Source organism: Gekko japonicus, unplaced genomic scaffold (assembly GCF_001447785.1).
Source record: "Gekko japonicus isolate JY-2015 unplaced genomic scaffold, Gekko_japonicus_V1.1 scaffold501, whole genome shotgun sequence".
In the NCBI taxonomy this organism is placed as follows: Eukaryota; Metazoa; Chordata; class Lepidosauria; order Squamata; family Gekkonidae; genus Gekko; species Gekko japonicus.
In genome coordinates this window covers 1,553,384-1,570,902 of record NW_015175985.1, presented here as the reverse complement: position 1 = coordinate 1,570,902, position 17,519 = coordinate 1,553,384, and the positions used below count along the sequence as shown (strand labels likewise).

The window sequence follows — 17,519 nt, the reverse complement described above, 5'->3', positions numbered from 1 at the left end:
CTCTTTCCTTTGCCACTAATGCAGTTTTGTTTTGTTTGGAGTTTTTTTGCACCAGTGCATCATGCAAAGAGAAATTCACAGAACTTTCCCATGGTGAGAACTGTATCTGGAGTGTAAAGGTAGCTCATATATTTCATTGTAGAGAAGAACAAAAGCTCCCACTTTTAAAGTTACACCAGAAATGCAAATTGGTGGAGTGCAAGTCATTCATGCCTCTGTTTTCTGATATGCATGCAGCCCCCAGATAAATACTCTTCTTTATTACCGCTTAGCATGTTCCTGGACTGATTCCTGGCATTCACAATGCATGTTCTAGAACTGAGCCTGGTACCAACTAAGAGCTAAACCAGAATAATTTACTCTCTTGGTTTGCTTTCTTTTCATGTCTCTTTACAACTCGTTATTCAACTTACTCCAGCAATAACCTTAGACTGGTGGCCCGATGATTCTCACTAACTCTAACCACATTAAATGTAAACCAATTCAATCATGAAAGTTTTGCTGTGTAGACCAGGGGTGTCACACATGCGGCCCAGGGGACGGATCAGGCCCCCGGAGGGCTTCCATCAGGCTCACAGTGGAACTGGCCATCTCCTGTTTCCAGTTCTGCTGCTGCTGCTGCATCATAGCTTGCTTCGCCAGACTCTCTTAGTCACTCAGCCATTGCATGTTTTAACCTGGGTCCTAGACTCAGAACTCTGAGCATGAGATTTCTGTTGTGAATGTCAATAAATCAAAAGTAGGTTTGCAGCGTACAGAGCTAATGGTTTAAGCATGTTTTTATTTAAAGTAAAAAAAATCTTTGTGTTTGTGTTCTTTTATAAAGTTTGTCTCTGCTACCTAGCATTACATTTTATGACACACATGGCTCGGCCCAACAAGGTCTCATTTATGTCAGATCCAGCCCTCATAACAAATGAGTTTGACACCCCTGGTTTGTCACCATTTGTCACCTAGGTTAACTTCAGGCTCTGGACTCAGAATGCACTGTGCAGTGCATCTTTACCTGCAGATTTCACAGAGCGTGTATGATCAAAGCCTTTGCTGTTGTAGCTAGTGATGGAAAAAACTTGGCATGAGTCCCTATTTGCATTTAGTGCTCCCATCCCAAATCCATTCTTCTTCTTCTTTGTACCTGACTCAGTCTGCAGACGAGCTTTTTGCATGGTTAGATCATTCACTGTCCTCTGATTTTCTTCAGACTTAGCCTTCAGTTCACTGAGCTGATCCTCTAAGGTACGGCACATTTTCTCTAGATTCGCCTGTGAAGGGAATTGTAACAGTAGGTGTGTATTATGCATTTACTAGGAATAAGGCCTGTTGTGGAAATAAATACAACAAGATCTAGAAAGAGGCTCTGGGAGATTGCCAAGGTCTTGTATACTCAGCGTTAATTTGCTGTGGCGACCTCAGCAGGGTATAATGATACAGAGTCCACCATTTTCTCCAGGGGAACTGATCTCTACTACCTGAAGAGCAGTTGTAATTTTCAGTGATCTCCAGCCCTCACCTGGAGATGGGCAACAATTGTTACCCAGGAGGAAATGGCTGGTCTATGGCATTGTACCTGTCTGAGGTCCAACCCCTCCTCAAACCTCACCCTCTCCAGGCTCCACTGCTCAAATCCCCAAGAATTTCCCACCTGGAGTTGGCAACACTATCTCCTTCTCAGCCAAGCATCAACCTACCTTTATTTCCCCCTCACTCTTTAGCTTTCTATCTCCCCCCACCGCCATCTGCAGCCTCCACGGTGCTCTAAAACCCTGACTTCCACGTCACATTGGCTGTCATGGGAGGCATCTCAGCAGGGTATAAGGACACAGAGTCCACCATGTTCTCCAGGGGAACTGATCTCTGCCATTTGGAGAGCAGTTGTAATTCTGAGTGTTCTCCAGCCCTCACCTGGAGATTGGCAACAATTGTTTCCCAGGATGAAAAGTAGTCTTTCTCTGCAATGGGGACCAAAGCAGCTTACATCATTCTCCTCTCCCCCTTTTGACTTGCACAACAACCCTGTAAGGTAGGTTAGGCTGAAAGTCTGTGACTGGTCCCCAAATCACTCACTCAGCTTCTACAGCAAGAACCTGGATCTAACAGACCCTGCTCTGAAGCACTGACTGCTACGCCTAAGGTAGCCAACCTCCAGGTGGATACTATCAAACAAAGAAACACTCTATTCTGCTATGGTCAGGCCCCACCTGGAGTACTGTGTCCAGTTTTGGGCACCACATTTTAGGAAGGATGTTGACAAGCTCGAGCGTGTCCAGAAGAGGGCAACCAGAATGGTGAGAGGGTTGGAATCCAAGTCTTATGAGGGAAGGCTGAAAGAGTTGGGTATGTTTAGCCTGGGAAAGAGAAGGCTTAGAGGGGACATGATTGCAGTCTTCAAGTATTTGAAGGGCTGTCATGTAGAAGATGGAGCAGATCTATTCTCTCTTGCTCCAGATTGCAAGACTAGATCTAATGGGCGGAAATTACAAGGGAGTTGTTATCGGCTAAATATCAGGAGAAACTTCCTTACTGTAAGAGTGGTTGAGCAGTGGAACAGTCTGCCTCGGGAGGTGGTGGATGCCCCTTTCTCTGGACGTTTTCAAGCGGAGGCTAAACGACCATCTTTTGGGTATGTTGTAGGTATGTAGGGCTATCTTTCAGCTATGCTCCTGCAGAGTGCAGGGGGTTGGACTAGATGACCTGCAAGGTCCCTTCCAACTCTAACATTCTATGATTCTATGAAAATTGACAATGACATTTACTAATTCTTATGAACATCAATTTGTGTATCTATTAAAACTTTTACACTATTGCTTAGAAAATTCTGACATTTTCAAGGGAAAGTCCAACATCATCATATCCTCAAATGAGGACCCAGTTATCCACTCATTCCACCAATCTTCTTCAGGAGTAATCCTATAAAGTTGGAAGGTGTCAGCCTCTTGATACAGCTTAACTTCTTTTTGATACAGTTTAACTTCTTTTTTACTTTCTTCAAATTATTGCAGCTTAAATTCTTTTTCAAATTATCTTCCAGTTCCATTGCAAGTGCTTTAATTAGGAGCAAGCCAATTAATTAATATCAAGTAGTAGCAACCAGTCCACTATTTTTATCTGGCTAGAAGCCTTCTTTCACCAAATTGGCTGGCATTTGCTCTCTATCTCATGTTGCTGGCTCAGTTGCTCTCTAGTAGGTTATAGGAGTAGCATTTCAGTCATCTTTTCTATCTGGCTAGAAGCCTTCTTTTTAATAATCAACTGACGATGCTCTCCACCTCTCACACTGGAATGCAAACTCTCACAAAACTATAAGTTCACTGCCACCATTCACTTAATTGTCACTGCTTTTTTAGAGGGACAGTGAGACCCCTCTGGCCGAATCTCCCTATTTGGAGATAGAATCCCCAGTCTTTGGGGGATCCCTGGAAAGTTGGCAACCCAAGCATCCAGCCTTTCCTTCCTTCCCTGGGCTACTCCCTCCCTTTGGCATTGATGCCCCCTCGCCCCTTGGGACAGTTGCTGTTTTCCCGCACTTTGTGGCCTTGGGGAACTGTAGGCCAGCCGATGAGGAAGCCCCATTCAACCCAGTGAGCAATACCCCTGCAGGCCTCTCTCTGGAACTACAGCTCAATTAAGCCTTATGGGGAAACATTTTAAACACAGAGATGGCAGCCATCTTACAGACACAGGTAACTGCCATTTCATTTCACCTACCAACAGCTACTGAGGGAAAGATTAGTCCACACAGGAGGAAAGTCTCTTCATCAAGACAGAAAGCCGTCTGCCAGAAATTCTGACAGGGCACAGTGACTGAAGGAGTGGGCAGGGAAGAGGAGCAAACCCAGCACCCGGCCAATGGCATGCAAGTACTCTTGACTGGCAGCTGGGTGGGACTCAGGCAACGCAGCCAGTGGCAAGGACACCCTCTGAATGACAGAACAGAGAGCCAAAGGCTGAGGGAGCATGTGGAATGTTCAGGAGAGTCCATGACCAAAACACAATTATATATAAGGACAGATATATTTGCATTTATAATAGAGTTGCCAACCTCCAGGTAGTGGCTGGAGATCTGCTGGCGTGACAACTGAGATCAATTCACTTGGAGAAAATGGCTACTTTTGAAGATGGACTTTATGGCATTATACCCCGCTGAAATCCCTCCCCTCCCCCACCCCCATCCTTAGGCCTCCACCTCCAGATCTTCAGGTATTTCCCAAGCCAGAGTTGACAACCCTAGTTCATAATGTCTGGACATGAGAATGCTCATTTGCATTTGGATTTCTATCTTTCATTTCCAAATACCTTCGACTTTGAGACAGACTCCAAGTTACTAGCCAGGTCATCAATCTCCATTTTCAACTCGCTTTTTTCCTTCTCTAGTTTCTGTTTGACACGCTGCAGGTTATCGATTTGCTCCCCAAGTTCAGCAGTGCTGTCAGCATGCTTCTTTCGGAGAGCTGCTACTGTGGCTTCATGCTGTAGGGCAGACTCTTCTAGGTCACGCCTCATTTTCTGAAATTCTGCCTCCCGCTTCTTATTGACTTCTATCTGGGCAGAGGTAGCCCCTCCAGCCTCTTCAAGCCTCTCACTGATCTCTTCCAGCTCACGGGCCAGGTCTGCCCGCTGCTTCTCTGCCTTTGCCCGAGTTGCTCTCTCAGACTCAATCTCTTCTTCCAGTTCCTCAATGCGAGCCTACACAGGAAAAAGACAGTTTTATGGTTTACTCAATGTCATTTATGAAGTTTCATAATGCATAACTTTAAGAAGACAAATCTCTACCCCAAGGAACTCAAAATTAGCAATGGGGAAACCATAGTAGGGATGTGCAGTCAGATAAATCTTGTCTGAATACATGCCCCCGCCCCCAATACCATATTGGTATTCCATTATCTAGAGCAGTATTCAGGATTCTCAGGAATACCAGGATCCAGGTCATGTATATTTTGGAAAATATTTGGGAGTATCTGGGGCTGGCATTTTAGGAATCTCAGGCCTGTTTCCCCCCCTCCCCCCTTTAATTGGTTTCCCAAGCAATGGGAGGGAGGGGCAAGGAAAGCATTTCTCCCAGCCCTGGGAAGGCAGTTCCTGGCCCCGACAAGCCAAGCAGGGGACTCAGCAAAGCTGTGAGTCTGGCTGGCTCCTTCTCCCTCCCTCATTTGTGGTGGCAGGGCCCTCTTCCTGTTGGAAGTCAAGGACCGTATGCTGTCTCTTTGCCTCAGTGTTCAGCGAGGGCTACAATAGAGTTGGAAAGACAGAGAGGTCAGGACACACAGAGAATCCTTTCCTTTTGCTATCTGATACGATTCCTTTGAAGCAGAATGCTATACTTAGGGAATGACTTCCTTCACTTCCATTCTGACACCTTCTCTCGCACACATTTCCAGCTTTCTCCATGTTGGTATCATGGATGCAGGACATGCATCCTGCATCTGCATCCATCCTAGCTAGATAGAATAGGTTACTATCCTATCTCTACTCTTTCCTATCTAGAATGGAGTTCTATAAATAAAGGAACTCATATTATTTATTTATTTATTATTAGTTTGCAAATATAAAAGAGACCCCGTGTAACTTTGTTTCATCTCAGCACACACAGACTGGACAGAAGCTTCGCTGTGTGGTAAGCCTTTGTGCGCGCTGCTAAATTAACAGTGGTTCCTAGTTATACCAAACCAGAGAATCCCAATATTTCCAGGGGGCTTTTAGCTTGAAACTGAGGGGAGGTGGTGTTAGTGGACAGGCAGCACTAGGCTCCTTGTAATTTTAGTGCTACTTGGTTAAAAAATTAGCCACTCCACCCTTCCCCCCCCCCAGTCTTCCATAGAAAGTAATGAAACCTGAATAATTCCAGAATCCCAGAAAATCTCACTGAATCCTGAAATGGTTTTGGGGGACACAAATATCATTTAATACTGGTATTTATACCCTTCTCAAAATCTGAATCCAAATAGTGGGTTTTTTCCAAGTCACATCCCTAGACCATAGAAAAAAATGAAGGAGACATAATTCCAGCAACCTTGAATATATGCACATAAACTGACAAGTATTGAGACTTGGTTCCAGGTTGGGATGAAGATGAAGTCAAAGGCTCCACAGAAAAAGGTCATTTTGAGGAGGGATTTTAAAAAGAGGGGGGGAAATGCCCCTCACGTTACAGAGAATTGGTATCTGCCACAAAAACTCTATCAGACGTGCAGTAGGAATTTTGTGCCTCCCAGATGCAACAAAGCTTGAGTTTAATTGTAACTGTTGCATGTGTGGATAATGTGCTTCTGTGTCCTGAAACTGGTCAGAGGATCCTCTTATTCACTCCACTGTGAAAATTACGTGTAGCCAGTACATTAATTCATTTTTACAGCCGAGCAAATTGTGGCCATTTCAGGATGCAAAAACAGCATCAGGTAGAAAGGTAGAGATGCTCATCTAAAACCAGACTGTTTTAAAGCACTGCAGCTTCTTTGCTTTGCATGGAAAGTGACTGAAAATGAAAGCTCTGTGATCGTATTTTTTTGCCTTTCCTCCCCAGATTTAAGGAGCTGGTGAAAATCCATATTTAGCTCAAACCTCATTAACTTTTGTCTTTATCTCTTCATTCAACAGTTCCATTTTTACAAGCAGGACACATATCATTATGACATTCATACACTTTGCATCATCTAAATGTAATTAATTGTTACCAAGTAAAAATGACCTGAAAACTTAAGTATAGAGGAAAAACAACTCATGCCTGCAGTTCTTTGATCTTCTTTTGTAGTTGGATGGCCAAATTTTGTTCATCTTCAATTTTGCTTTGCAGCTGGCTATACTCAAAGTCCTTCCTGAAAAGGAACAGTAGAGGCAGTTTAATTAAAAGGCCACCTTTTAAACATAAATTTTACGTGCTTCTAGAGTGTACACAGTTCATACTTCTTCAGCTTTTCATCCAGTTGTTGTTTATCATTTTCTAGATCCATTATGGATTCCTGGGCAAGTTTCAAGTCCCCTTCTAACTTCCTCTTGGCTCTTTCCAGATCCATGCGGATTTTCTTCTCCTGTTCCAAAGAGCCTTCCAACTGCAAACACAAGCATAATAATAGTCCCAGTCTAGTTATAAATGATAGTCATTACTTGTGTTTAACTCAGAATTCACAGACTGCAAAGTGAGCTTTCCTAGGAGGGACTGGACAATTGCCAGCAGAGATATAAACATTTACATGTTCCCACCCCACCCCTAGTTTATATACTGATAGGGCTGGGAAGACAGAAGCAAGAAAAATCCCCCTCTGTGCTCAAGTAATCAGTGCAAAACTAGAGATAGCCTTATTCCTGTACTATTTTCCTGCAGGTATAAGGATTCCATATTGGAATTCACTTCCAGTTCAAGGATCTTAATGTATACTTTCCCCAAAAACGTCTCCTGTCCCCTCCCTTTCATTTGATTTGCTGGTTTCTAGGCACGAATTCAGGCTGCCAGGAGAGTCATCTGAATTCAATATGTACAGGTTCCACTTGGTTGTAGACTTAGGCTCAAACAATTGTTTTGCTAACTGTGGTCCAGGACCACTGGGATAAGTTTTCTCACATCGTCCACTTGCTGTTCCAGTTTGATTTTGGCTTTAGTGAGTGTGTTGACTTTGTCCTCCTCTGCCTGTAAGTCATCTAGAGCTTGTTGATGAGCCTCTTGGAGGGCTTTCTTCTCCTTAGTTAACTTTACAATATTTTCATCCAAAACTGCCATCTCTTCTGTTAGGTTTTTAACCTATAATAAATAGTATAAAAAATGTTGATGGCCAGGGGAACCAGTTAAAAACATCTGTGTCAATTCCATCACATAGTCCATTAAGACATTCTCACACTTTTAATTTACAGTTATTGACTGCTTGAAGACACAAAAACATACCATTCTAGATAACAAAGGTAGCCATTTGTGACATGTAAATCAATATAAACTCTCATGCTCCTCCAAGGAGCTCATGACAGCATATATTGCTCTTTCCTTCCTCCATTTTATCCCCACAACAATGCTGTCAGGTGGTTTAGCCAAACAGTGACTGGCCCAAGATCACCTAATGAGTCTCATGGTGGCAGGAGGAATTGAACCCAAGTCTCCCCAGTTCCAGTCTAAAAGGTAAATGCATATCTTGGCCTTTTACTTCCTATACTTAATTAAAGCAGTATTAAAGATACCTTATTCTCAGTGGCATGCTTTTCCTTTTCAACCTTGGCCAGTGTGAGCTCAAGATCATCAATGTCTTTCTTCAGCTCTGAGCATTCATCTTCCAGCTTCCTCTTCTTGGCTGTCAACTCAGCATTCATTTCCTCCTCATCTTCTGCTCGTTCGGTCAGCTCCTTAATTTTGGCTTCCAGCTGGATTTTGGTTTTGATCAGCTGGTCACATCTCTCCTCAGCATCTGCCAAATTTTCACTTTCCTTAGAGAAAATAAAATGATACTCAACTACAAAAAAACAGTAGTCTGCTTTCTTTGAAGTTCAATGTTGTTGTTGTTACTATTATTGTTATTATTATTAATTTGATTTGTTAATCATCCTATCCCAGCCTACACCAGACTCTGGGCAATGTACAAGCGTCATAAAGCCATAAAACAAAGATACAAATTTTTATATTTCCATATACCATTTGATAAGAACTAAAACAAGAGTAAAAAGATCCAAGGTGGCAACTTACAAATTTCTGTTCCAATTCTGGCAATTCAGTGGGAAGGGGGGAGAGGGAACTTAAAATGAATTATACAGTGGGGGAGAGGAGAAGGGTGCCAGCCAATGCAACCAATGCGGTCTTCAAAAGCCTGGTGGAATATCTCTGCCTTACAGGGCCTGTGGAATTGCCCTAAGTCCTACAGGGGCTTGGTGTCATTTGGCAAAGAGTTCCACCAGGTCAGGGCCAGGACCAAAAAGGCCCTGACCTGGTCAAGGACAGCCGGACATAACTGGAGCCAGGGATCACCAGTAAGTTGTTATCAGTGGAGAGCAAAGCTCTCCAAGGGACAGAGCAGAGGAGGTGGTCCCAAAGGTATATTGGTCCCAGACTGCTCAAGTTCTTAAAGGTCAAAACCCAAACCTTCAACATGACTTGGTACTCCGCTGGAAGCCAGTGTAGCTGGTGCAGCACTGGTTGAATACATGGTGTTCCTGTCAGGACTTGCGCCACCACATTCTGGATCAGCTGGAGTTTCCAGGTCAGTCTCAAGGGTAGGCCAGTATAGAGCAAGTTACAGTAGTTTAATCTGGAGGTGACCGTTGCATGGATTACCATGCCAAGGTCAGGGCATAACAAGAAAGGAGCCAGTTACCATGCTTGGCGAAGGTGGAAGAACGTCAGCCTGGTATCATGCATAGCTTGAGTCTCCATCAATAAGGAAGTATCCAAAGTCACACCCAAGCTTTTGACAGCTTGAGAGGGGTCACTGGTGCCACGTCAAGAGTCGGAAGCCTACATTCCAATCTCAAACCCCTTCAACAGATTCAGTCTCAGCCTGCTCAGCCCTCAGCCAGATTTTGGGGAACAGTGGCTGTCTGTCCAGTAACAGATAGAGCTGGATATCATCAGCCTATTCATGACACCCAAGCCCAAAACTCCTTGCCAGTTGGGCAAGGGGGTGCATGTAGACATTAAGTAACATCAGGGAGAGGGATGCCCCCTGAGGAACCCCACATAATAAGGGTTGCCTAGAGGACACATTCTCACCCAGTGCCACCCTCTGTCCCCAGCCATGGAAGAATAAGGAAAGCCATTGAAGGGCCACCCCACAGACTCCTATGTTGGCGAGGCAGTGAGTCAGAAGTTCATAATCGACTATAGAGCACTGCTGTGAGGTCAAGCAGCAGCAGCAGCACTGACCCACCTCAATCCAGTTGTCTACGGAGATTATCTGTCAGGGTGACGAGCACAGTCTCTGTCCCATGGCCAGGACAGAAGCCGGACTGGAATGGATCTAATGCCAGTGTGTCATCCAGGAAACCCTGGAGCTGCTCAGCGATTGCTCTCTCAATCACTTTACCCAGAAACTATAAGTTTGAAACTGGGCAGTAATTGGCTGGATCTAAAGGATGCAATGATTTTTTTCCAAGAGCGGTACAACCATGGCCTCCTGAAGACCCTCCAGAAAAATCCCTGTCTCCAGGGACAGATTGACAATATCCATCATAGGGCCCTGTATCCTCTCATCACCGGCCTTGACCAGCCATGAGGGACACAGATCAATGAGGCACAAGGTCAGATCAACAGTGCCCAGCACCCTGTCAACATCAGCAGGTGAGAGCAGGCTGAAGGAATCAAGAACTGAATCCAAAGATGGCCAAGGGGCCGCCAGTTCACATATTGTATCAACATTGGCAGGTAAATCACAGTGGAGTGATAAGACTTTCTGTGAAAAAGCTCATGAATGCCTCAGAGCTGCTGTCCAAATTTCTAAATCTATTTTGGTGCCTCTCAGTGAGGGACATCAGAGACATAATCACCCTAAACAATTGTGCTGAGAGCTAGCGGACATAACGGAGGCTGAGTAGAATTCCCTCTTCGCAGCCTTCACCACCATCTCATAGGATTTCATAAGCGTCCTATAAGATGCTCTTGTGGCTTCATCATAAGTGAGCCGCCAAACTCCCTCAAGTCATCTAAGCACTCGCTTCATCCCCCTAAGTTCTACTGTATACCAGGGGGATGATTTACCACAGGAGCATAGAAGATGTCGGGGAGTAAGCTCTCATCGATGGCTTCAGAGAGACAGGAGTTCCAGTCCTCTATCAGCTCATCTAATGAGGCACCAGAAGGCATCGGATCCCACAGAGCATTCTGGAACCCAATTGGGTCCATTAGTCTCCGTGGGCAAGCATAAATGAGCTCACCACCCAGACAGGAGGGGGCAGAAATGCCAAGCCAGACCTTCAAACCCAAGTTGTCTGACCATGGCACCTTTTCCTTCGAAGTCCGATCAGTTAGAGGCAGCTAGCTCAAGTTTAACTTTATTGTCAGAATCCAAATTAGTTTTGTGTGCTCAAGATGGCCATAAGAAGTTTCTCAAACAAGAGCTCCTCATGGAAGGCATCAAAAATGGTTTGTGATAAGGCATGGCACTCTCCTGAATTAACAAATAAATAATTGCACTGAGTACATACAAGCCCACAGGTTTCCCTAAGTAGCTTTTTGAACCCAGCCCTTAGTTTTTATCATTTTGTATCTTCCAGACAGGGTGGTCCAGTTCTTGTCTTACTACCAGACTGCACTCCATTCTTCTTCTTAAACTTCGGTGATTTTTTAAAAAATATTTATATTACTGACATTAGAACAGTTGATTAAGATTGATGTTATCCCTGCTACAAAAGGAAAGAAATAAAAAGGAAAACACAGAAGAAAACAAAAGAAGAAAAGTTAAGTAAAAAGAGAAAAGGGAAAAAAAAGAAAGATGCTGGGTACCATCATGAGCACAGACCTTCTCTGTTAAGCTTCAAGAATGAGAAATATATTTGTTGATCATCTGTAGCATCTCTTGGAATGTGGGGTATGTGTGAAACAGAGGAAGTGTGAGAGTGGGTTACTGCTGGCTGTGTCAGTTTTCCCACTCATACTATTAGTTTGACTTTCAAGATTTTTAATGGTTATTTCTCTACCAATTTGTACCCTGCCTTTGCCCCCTAAAAGGAGCCCCAAGTGGCTTAGAGTATATATGTACTGCAGTAATAAAAATATTAATATCCATAAAATAACCAAACCCCACCCCAAATACCCATAGCTGTTCGTCTATGAGCAGTGCACATGGAAAAGGAGCAGTGTGTCAGAATTAAAACAGCAGAGCCTACTGGGAGGAGGAAAAGGGACACAGCAAGCCGAAGTTCTCAGCAAAGGACCCCTAGACTGGCATGATTATTGAGAAAGGGAGTTGAAAGTCATGTTAAGGATGAAGGAAGACAAAGGGATCAAGAAAAGATATGGAACACATTGCCACAGGATGTTACAAATGGCCTTCTAGCATACATGGCTTTTTATAAAGAGTGGATGGTGCCCAGCTGTAACAGTCAGTAAAGCACCTCCATGTTCAGAGCTAGTCCAGTTCAGAGCTAGTCCAGTTCAGACTACATATATGTTGCTAAAGACTTGAAACAGGAGCTGTCATGCCTTGTTCATGAAATTCCCTGAGACTTCTAGATGGTCACCATTAAAAGAGTGCTGACCAATTACTTACTGATTGCACTTGAAGCTGCAGGTCATTTTTCTCTTGCAGCAAAGACACCATTTTCTCCTCTAGTTCTTTCCTTTTGGCTTCAGATTTAGCAAGATCCTCCTTGGTTTTCTCAAATTCTATCTTCATGTTAGCCATCTCCTTCTCTGCTTCTGCACTCCTTAACAGTGGTTTGATCTTGAAATACAACTTCATCCATGGCCAATGCTTGACATTCATAAATGAGCGAATGTTGTACTGAATTGTGAAGATTGCTTCCCTGGAAAGGAATCAGCCCATGCAATTACTTGATATGAAAACAACATTGTGGTTTTGTGGGTTTTTTTTTTAAAGAAAGCAGGGTTTCCTAGGTAAAGCCTTCCTCCATAAGTCTTGATTGCACTGTTTCAAGGAGGGCACCAATAAACACTCAACTGACTATGTAACCAACGTGTTCCCTTAACTCAGATCTGAAGACCAATTGTACGGAATGCTTCAGTTTCAATAGACATAATTCAATCATATAGGTACAACACAGAGAAGGTAGAAGAAATGGAAATTTAATGAGGTGGCATTCCCAGTCCTTTCCATTGCTCTTGCAGCTGACCCTATTTTCCCCTTCAGAGGAAGCATGGCAAGAGGGAAGGCTGAACTTCAAAAGGTCAGAGATCCCGAGGATAAACAAAACAAACAAATAAGCACCATAAAAGAAAAAGGCATTGTACCTTCTCGCTACCATTTTTTGGTATTCCATTCTCATGAGGTACCCTCTGCACATAGCCTGTGTACGAGTAATAAGCAAAGCTAGACGATCATCTCGCATCTCTTCCAAAAGGCCCAGCAGTCCAGCCTTGAAGAAGACCTAAAATGAAGATGCCAAGTAGAAGAGCAGCCTTGCATTGTCTAAAACTTGTACCTGAGTTCTCAGCACAGCAAACGGCTTACTTTGGTGTGTCCAAATTTGTACTGAGTGTGGTCAATATCAATGGATCCCAGCAGTTTTTCACAGGCTTTCTTGCTATCCATAAACTGGCCCTCTGGGATGGCACTAGCATTCAGCACCCGATACCTATTCAGTTAAACAGAAACAATCCATTGAAGCACTAAAATAAGGAAGAAGAAAAATATCCTCTGACTGTTTAGGTCATAACTTAGACAAAGGCAACAAGATTATGGCTTGATAGGTTTTATCTAGATATTTCCCTGATCTATACAAAATGCTAAAGAGAAGCTGTATATGCAACGGAGCAAGTGCAAGACAGCATATAGTTGTTATATAAAACATTTCTATGCCACCTTTTATTTATTTATTAATTAAAACATTTATATCCCACCTTTCCTCTTGGTTCAAGGAGACTTCGAATAGTAGTTAAATCATGCCCAGTAAAAAAAACCAAAGGTAAAATTCCTCCTACCTCCCCCCTTAAAAGATGCCTGCCATTTAAATCCCCCTCCCCAAAAGCCCTGGCAAACAAGCAGGTCTTGCAGGGCCTCCCAAACATCTCCAAAGAGGGGGCCCCTCTTGCCACCCAATTCAGAGTTCCCAAGGCAGCAAACATTAAAATATTTAAGCAAAACATTTAAATTTTGAGGCATTTTAAACCATTTATATATATACACACACATCAGCAACAACATTTATTACAATCGAAAGATAAGCCAACAACAGTTTACCAGCACAGTTTACATACAAATATAAAATTAGGGGTGTGCATTTTTTTTTCTTATTTTCCCCCTTCAGTTTGGGTCTATTGAACCGGGGGGGGGGGGATGTGTTTCCCAAAAATCTGTTTTGTTTTTTTTCCGGTTTTTGAAATCCCAATTTTTTCCCAGGAACAGTAGCCCAAAACCTCCAGCACAAGTGCCTGGTGTAAAGTTTGCTGAGCAAGCTAATTGGGTGGTAATTAGAGGGGTGAGGTTTGTCCCTTTTAAATATATTGGTACAATAATGGCCAGGCCCCAAATCAGTGGGGTTCCATGCTGTCTGATCAATAGTTGTGATATATATTTCGCATTTATATCCCGACCATCCCATAAATGAGCTCAGGGTGGGTTACAACAATTTAAATAAAATTTAAAACAGATTAAAACATATAAAAACAGTAGTCATGCTTGCCGTAGGGAGAATCCGGCCCATAGATGTAACTAGCCGGTTACCAGTAAGTGGGAGATCGCAACCTCGGGCGCGGGGGGGCATATGTGGACGCCCGCTGGCTCAGCCAAAGGTCTGGTGGAACAGCTCTGTCTTGCAGGCCCTGCGGAATTGCATAAGATACCACAGGGCCCTGATCTCAATAGAGAGCATGTGCCACCATGTGGGGGCCAGGGCAGAGAAAGCACTGGCCCTGGTCGAGGCTAGGCAGACGTCCTTTGGGCCAGGGATCCCCAGGAGAAGTTGACTCTCAGAGCGTAACACTCTCTGAGGCATATATTAGGGCCCCTTTCAGGCTGCTGAGGGGCAATTCAGATTCTCTGATCTGAATCGGCTTGCCACTGAATTGCCGCCGAAATTCAGCAGCAATTCAACCCCATTATATCCTATGGGCCATTGAAGTCAATGGCAAAAACATAGGGTATATTCTGGGGGCAGGAGGAGAAGGGGTTTGAGGGAGAGGCTCCAAACACGCAGGGTAGCTGCTGGAGCCTCTCCTCAAGTTACCCACCAAGTTTTAAGAACACTGGACCAAGGGGTCCAATTCTACAGGGCCCCAAACAGGTTGCTCCCATCCCCTCCATTGTTCTCTATGGTGGGGGAAAAGTTACTTTTTCCCACGGTGCGTTAGTGGCACTGGGGAGGGAGGGGGGTTGAAGGAGAAGCTCCAAATTTTCAGGGTAGCTTTGGGAGCCTCTCCCCACATAACCCCCCATGTCCCAAAGCAATTGGACCAGTGGGCCCAATTCTATGGGCACCCAAACAGGTTACCCCCATTACCTCCATTGTTTCCAATGGGGAAACCCAGCCAGCAGCACTGAAGGCAGGCAAGCAGGCAGCACCCAGCAGTCAGACTCTCCCAGAGAATCTCAGGGAAAGTGAACTGTCTTGGGAGGCACTTGTTTGTCATGAGAACAAGTGGCACACTCCAGAACAAGTGGCACTGTGGCAGTGCAAGCATGTCACAGTGCCACACAGAAACCCCAAAAGACCAACAGGAACAACATTGATACAGGCCCTGCCCTGTATAAATTGATGGTGCAACTGCATTGGACCACTCACACCACACACACCTAGAAAAGAATATTTATAGCACTGGAAAAAATGAAGAAAGGTTAAAGCGCTGTTTGGGTGAAGAAGTACTTCCTTTCATCTGTTCTAACTTCTAACATGACTGCTCAGCAATCTCATTGAGTGCCCACGAGTTCTTGTCTTGTGAGAAAGGGTGAAAAGTACTTCTTTCTTTACCTGCTCTATCCTATACCTTGTAAACCTCTTATCATGTCATCCCTCAGCCATTGTTTCTCAAAGCCAAGATCCCCAAGCGCCTTAACCTTTCTTCATAGGTAAAGTGTCCTCCTCTTATCATTGTAGTTGCCCTTTTCTTCATTTGTCTGAATCCGAATCAGGATGATTTTTTTTTTGCACACCCCTAGTGTATATGGGAAGAGGTGGTCCCTTAGGTATGTTGGTCCCAGGCCATATAAGGCTTTGAAGGTAATTACCAACACGTTGAAGAGGATCTGGTACTCAACCGGCAACCTGGCTATATATATATTTAATTGGTTGCCGGTTTTATATATACATATAAAAATATATATGTATGTATGTATGTATGTATGTCATCTGGAGATGAGTTGTAATACCAGGAGATCTCAGCTTTAACCTGGAGGCTGGGAAAGAGCAAAACAATCATGATATATTTATGCCAAAGAAAAATAGCCACAGACTTATGAGTTCTTATTCAATGTCCAATTTACTTGGAGCAATGCAAACGCCATCAACACCACAATGGACCATGCATATCTGTCTCATTTCATTTTCAAACTTTATCAGAGTGGGTAGCATTGAAATTCCTATGTAGTTAATTCATTTAGCAAGCACTATGGCCATTTCTCATGGTAAGTCTTCAAATCCACTAGTGTAATGCTATCATAGCAGCTTCCTCCCAGAGGAACCTCCTTGAAGCCTTTGGTGGCAGCTTGCTAGAACAGATAGTGGGATCATATAATTCGGGGGGGGGGGGGGAGACAACGCAATGGCTAGATAGGATGGATGTGAAGTTAGATTGGTCATTGACAGGGATTTCATTTGAATTACCTATATGTGTACCTGTACCCGCCAAAATCCTCAGTTTGGACACAGTACTGTTCTGGTCTGGATCATGTCTATTTCTCAATAAACAGATCACTGCTCTGGAACATGTCTATTTCTTAATAAACAAATCAATGTGAAGAGAGTGTCATTGAGAGTAACTTATCCAGGAGCCTGACACCCAGGCTCCACTCTTCAGATAACCAGGAATTTCCCAACATGGACTTGGCATCTCTATCTCCTTCCCACCCAACAGCCAACCTACCTTTATCTGCCCCTCTGTCTTCAGCTTTGTCTCCTTTCCCCCTGCAGCTTCTACTGAGGGAAACTATGGTCTTTCTCAACAGTGGGGACTAAAGCAGTTTACATTATTCTCTCCTCATTTTTATCCACACAACAATCTTAGGAGGTAGGTTAAGCTGAAAATATGTGATTGGTCCAAAATCACCCACTGAGCTTCCACAGAAAGATGGGGATCTAAACCTGGGTCTTACAAACCCTGCTCTGAAGCTCTGACCATTATACTACACTTTTATAGGGTGGCTGCTGTTGAACAGTAGCAAGCAGCCAGGCCTAGTTGAATCATGCAAGACAGGTAGTATCAGGGCACCCAGAGGATGCTACTAGGCCTACGTTTGCCAGCCTCCAGGTGGGATCCCCCAGAATGACAACTGAACTCTAGACAACAGAGATCTGTCCCTGGAGAAAATGGGTGGATTCTGTAGCATTATACCAGCTGAGGTCTTTCCCCTCCCCAAACTCTGCACTCCTCAGACTTTACCACAGAATCTCCAGGAATTTCCCAACCTGGAGCTGGCAATCCTAGTTCCAGGCCTGGCTCCAAGCCCCCTGCTATTTAGCCATTCATACTGCAGGAGGAATCCTCCCCAATCAAAGCTCCAGTTCTGCTTTTTGCTTCCTCCACCCCCTTTCTATCTCTGGCTATCAGCCAGTCTATCTCTCACTGTCGATGTGGAAGGGCCTGGAGTAGATCCCTGTGATGGCCATTTCAAAAGGTACGGTGGGGGGGGGGATTCAACTCTCCCCAAGTATCTTTTTAATTTTTTTTTGGGGGGGGGGGGTTTTTCTGTAGTTCAACAGAGCCCCGCTGTGTCTTACAAAAAAAT

The 17,519-nt window shown here is 44.1% G+C and overlaps 1 protein-coding gene across 1 annotated transcript in view; it reads right to left on the bottom strand.

The window, feature by feature from the left end:
* LOC107123118 (myosin-3) overlaps positions 1–17,519 on the bottom strand; it is a 78,130-nt gene that overhangs the window by 25,299 nt on the left and 35,312 nt on the right. Inside the window, exons 19-27 of the mRNA XM_015426294.1 lie at positions 13,092–13,215; positions 12,872–13,008; positions 12,171–12,426; positions 8,158–8,400; positions 7,553–7,729; positions 6,898–7,043; positions 6,719–6,809; positions 4,294–4,683; positions 1,136–1,262 (exon numbers count right to left, since the gene is read on the bottom strand). Of these exons, the coding sequence (XP_015281780.1) occupies positions 1,136–1,262; positions 4,294–4,683; positions 6,719–6,809; positions 6,898–7,043; positions 7,553–7,729; positions 8,158–8,400; positions 12,171–12,426; positions 12,872–13,008; positions 13,092–13,215 (1,691 nt within the window). The remainder of the gene's footprint in view (positions 1–1,135; positions 1,263–4,293; positions 4,684–6,718; positions 6,810–6,897; positions 7,044–7,552; positions 7,730–8,157; positions 8,401–12,170; positions 12,427–12,871; positions 13,009–13,091; positions 13,216–17,519) is intronic.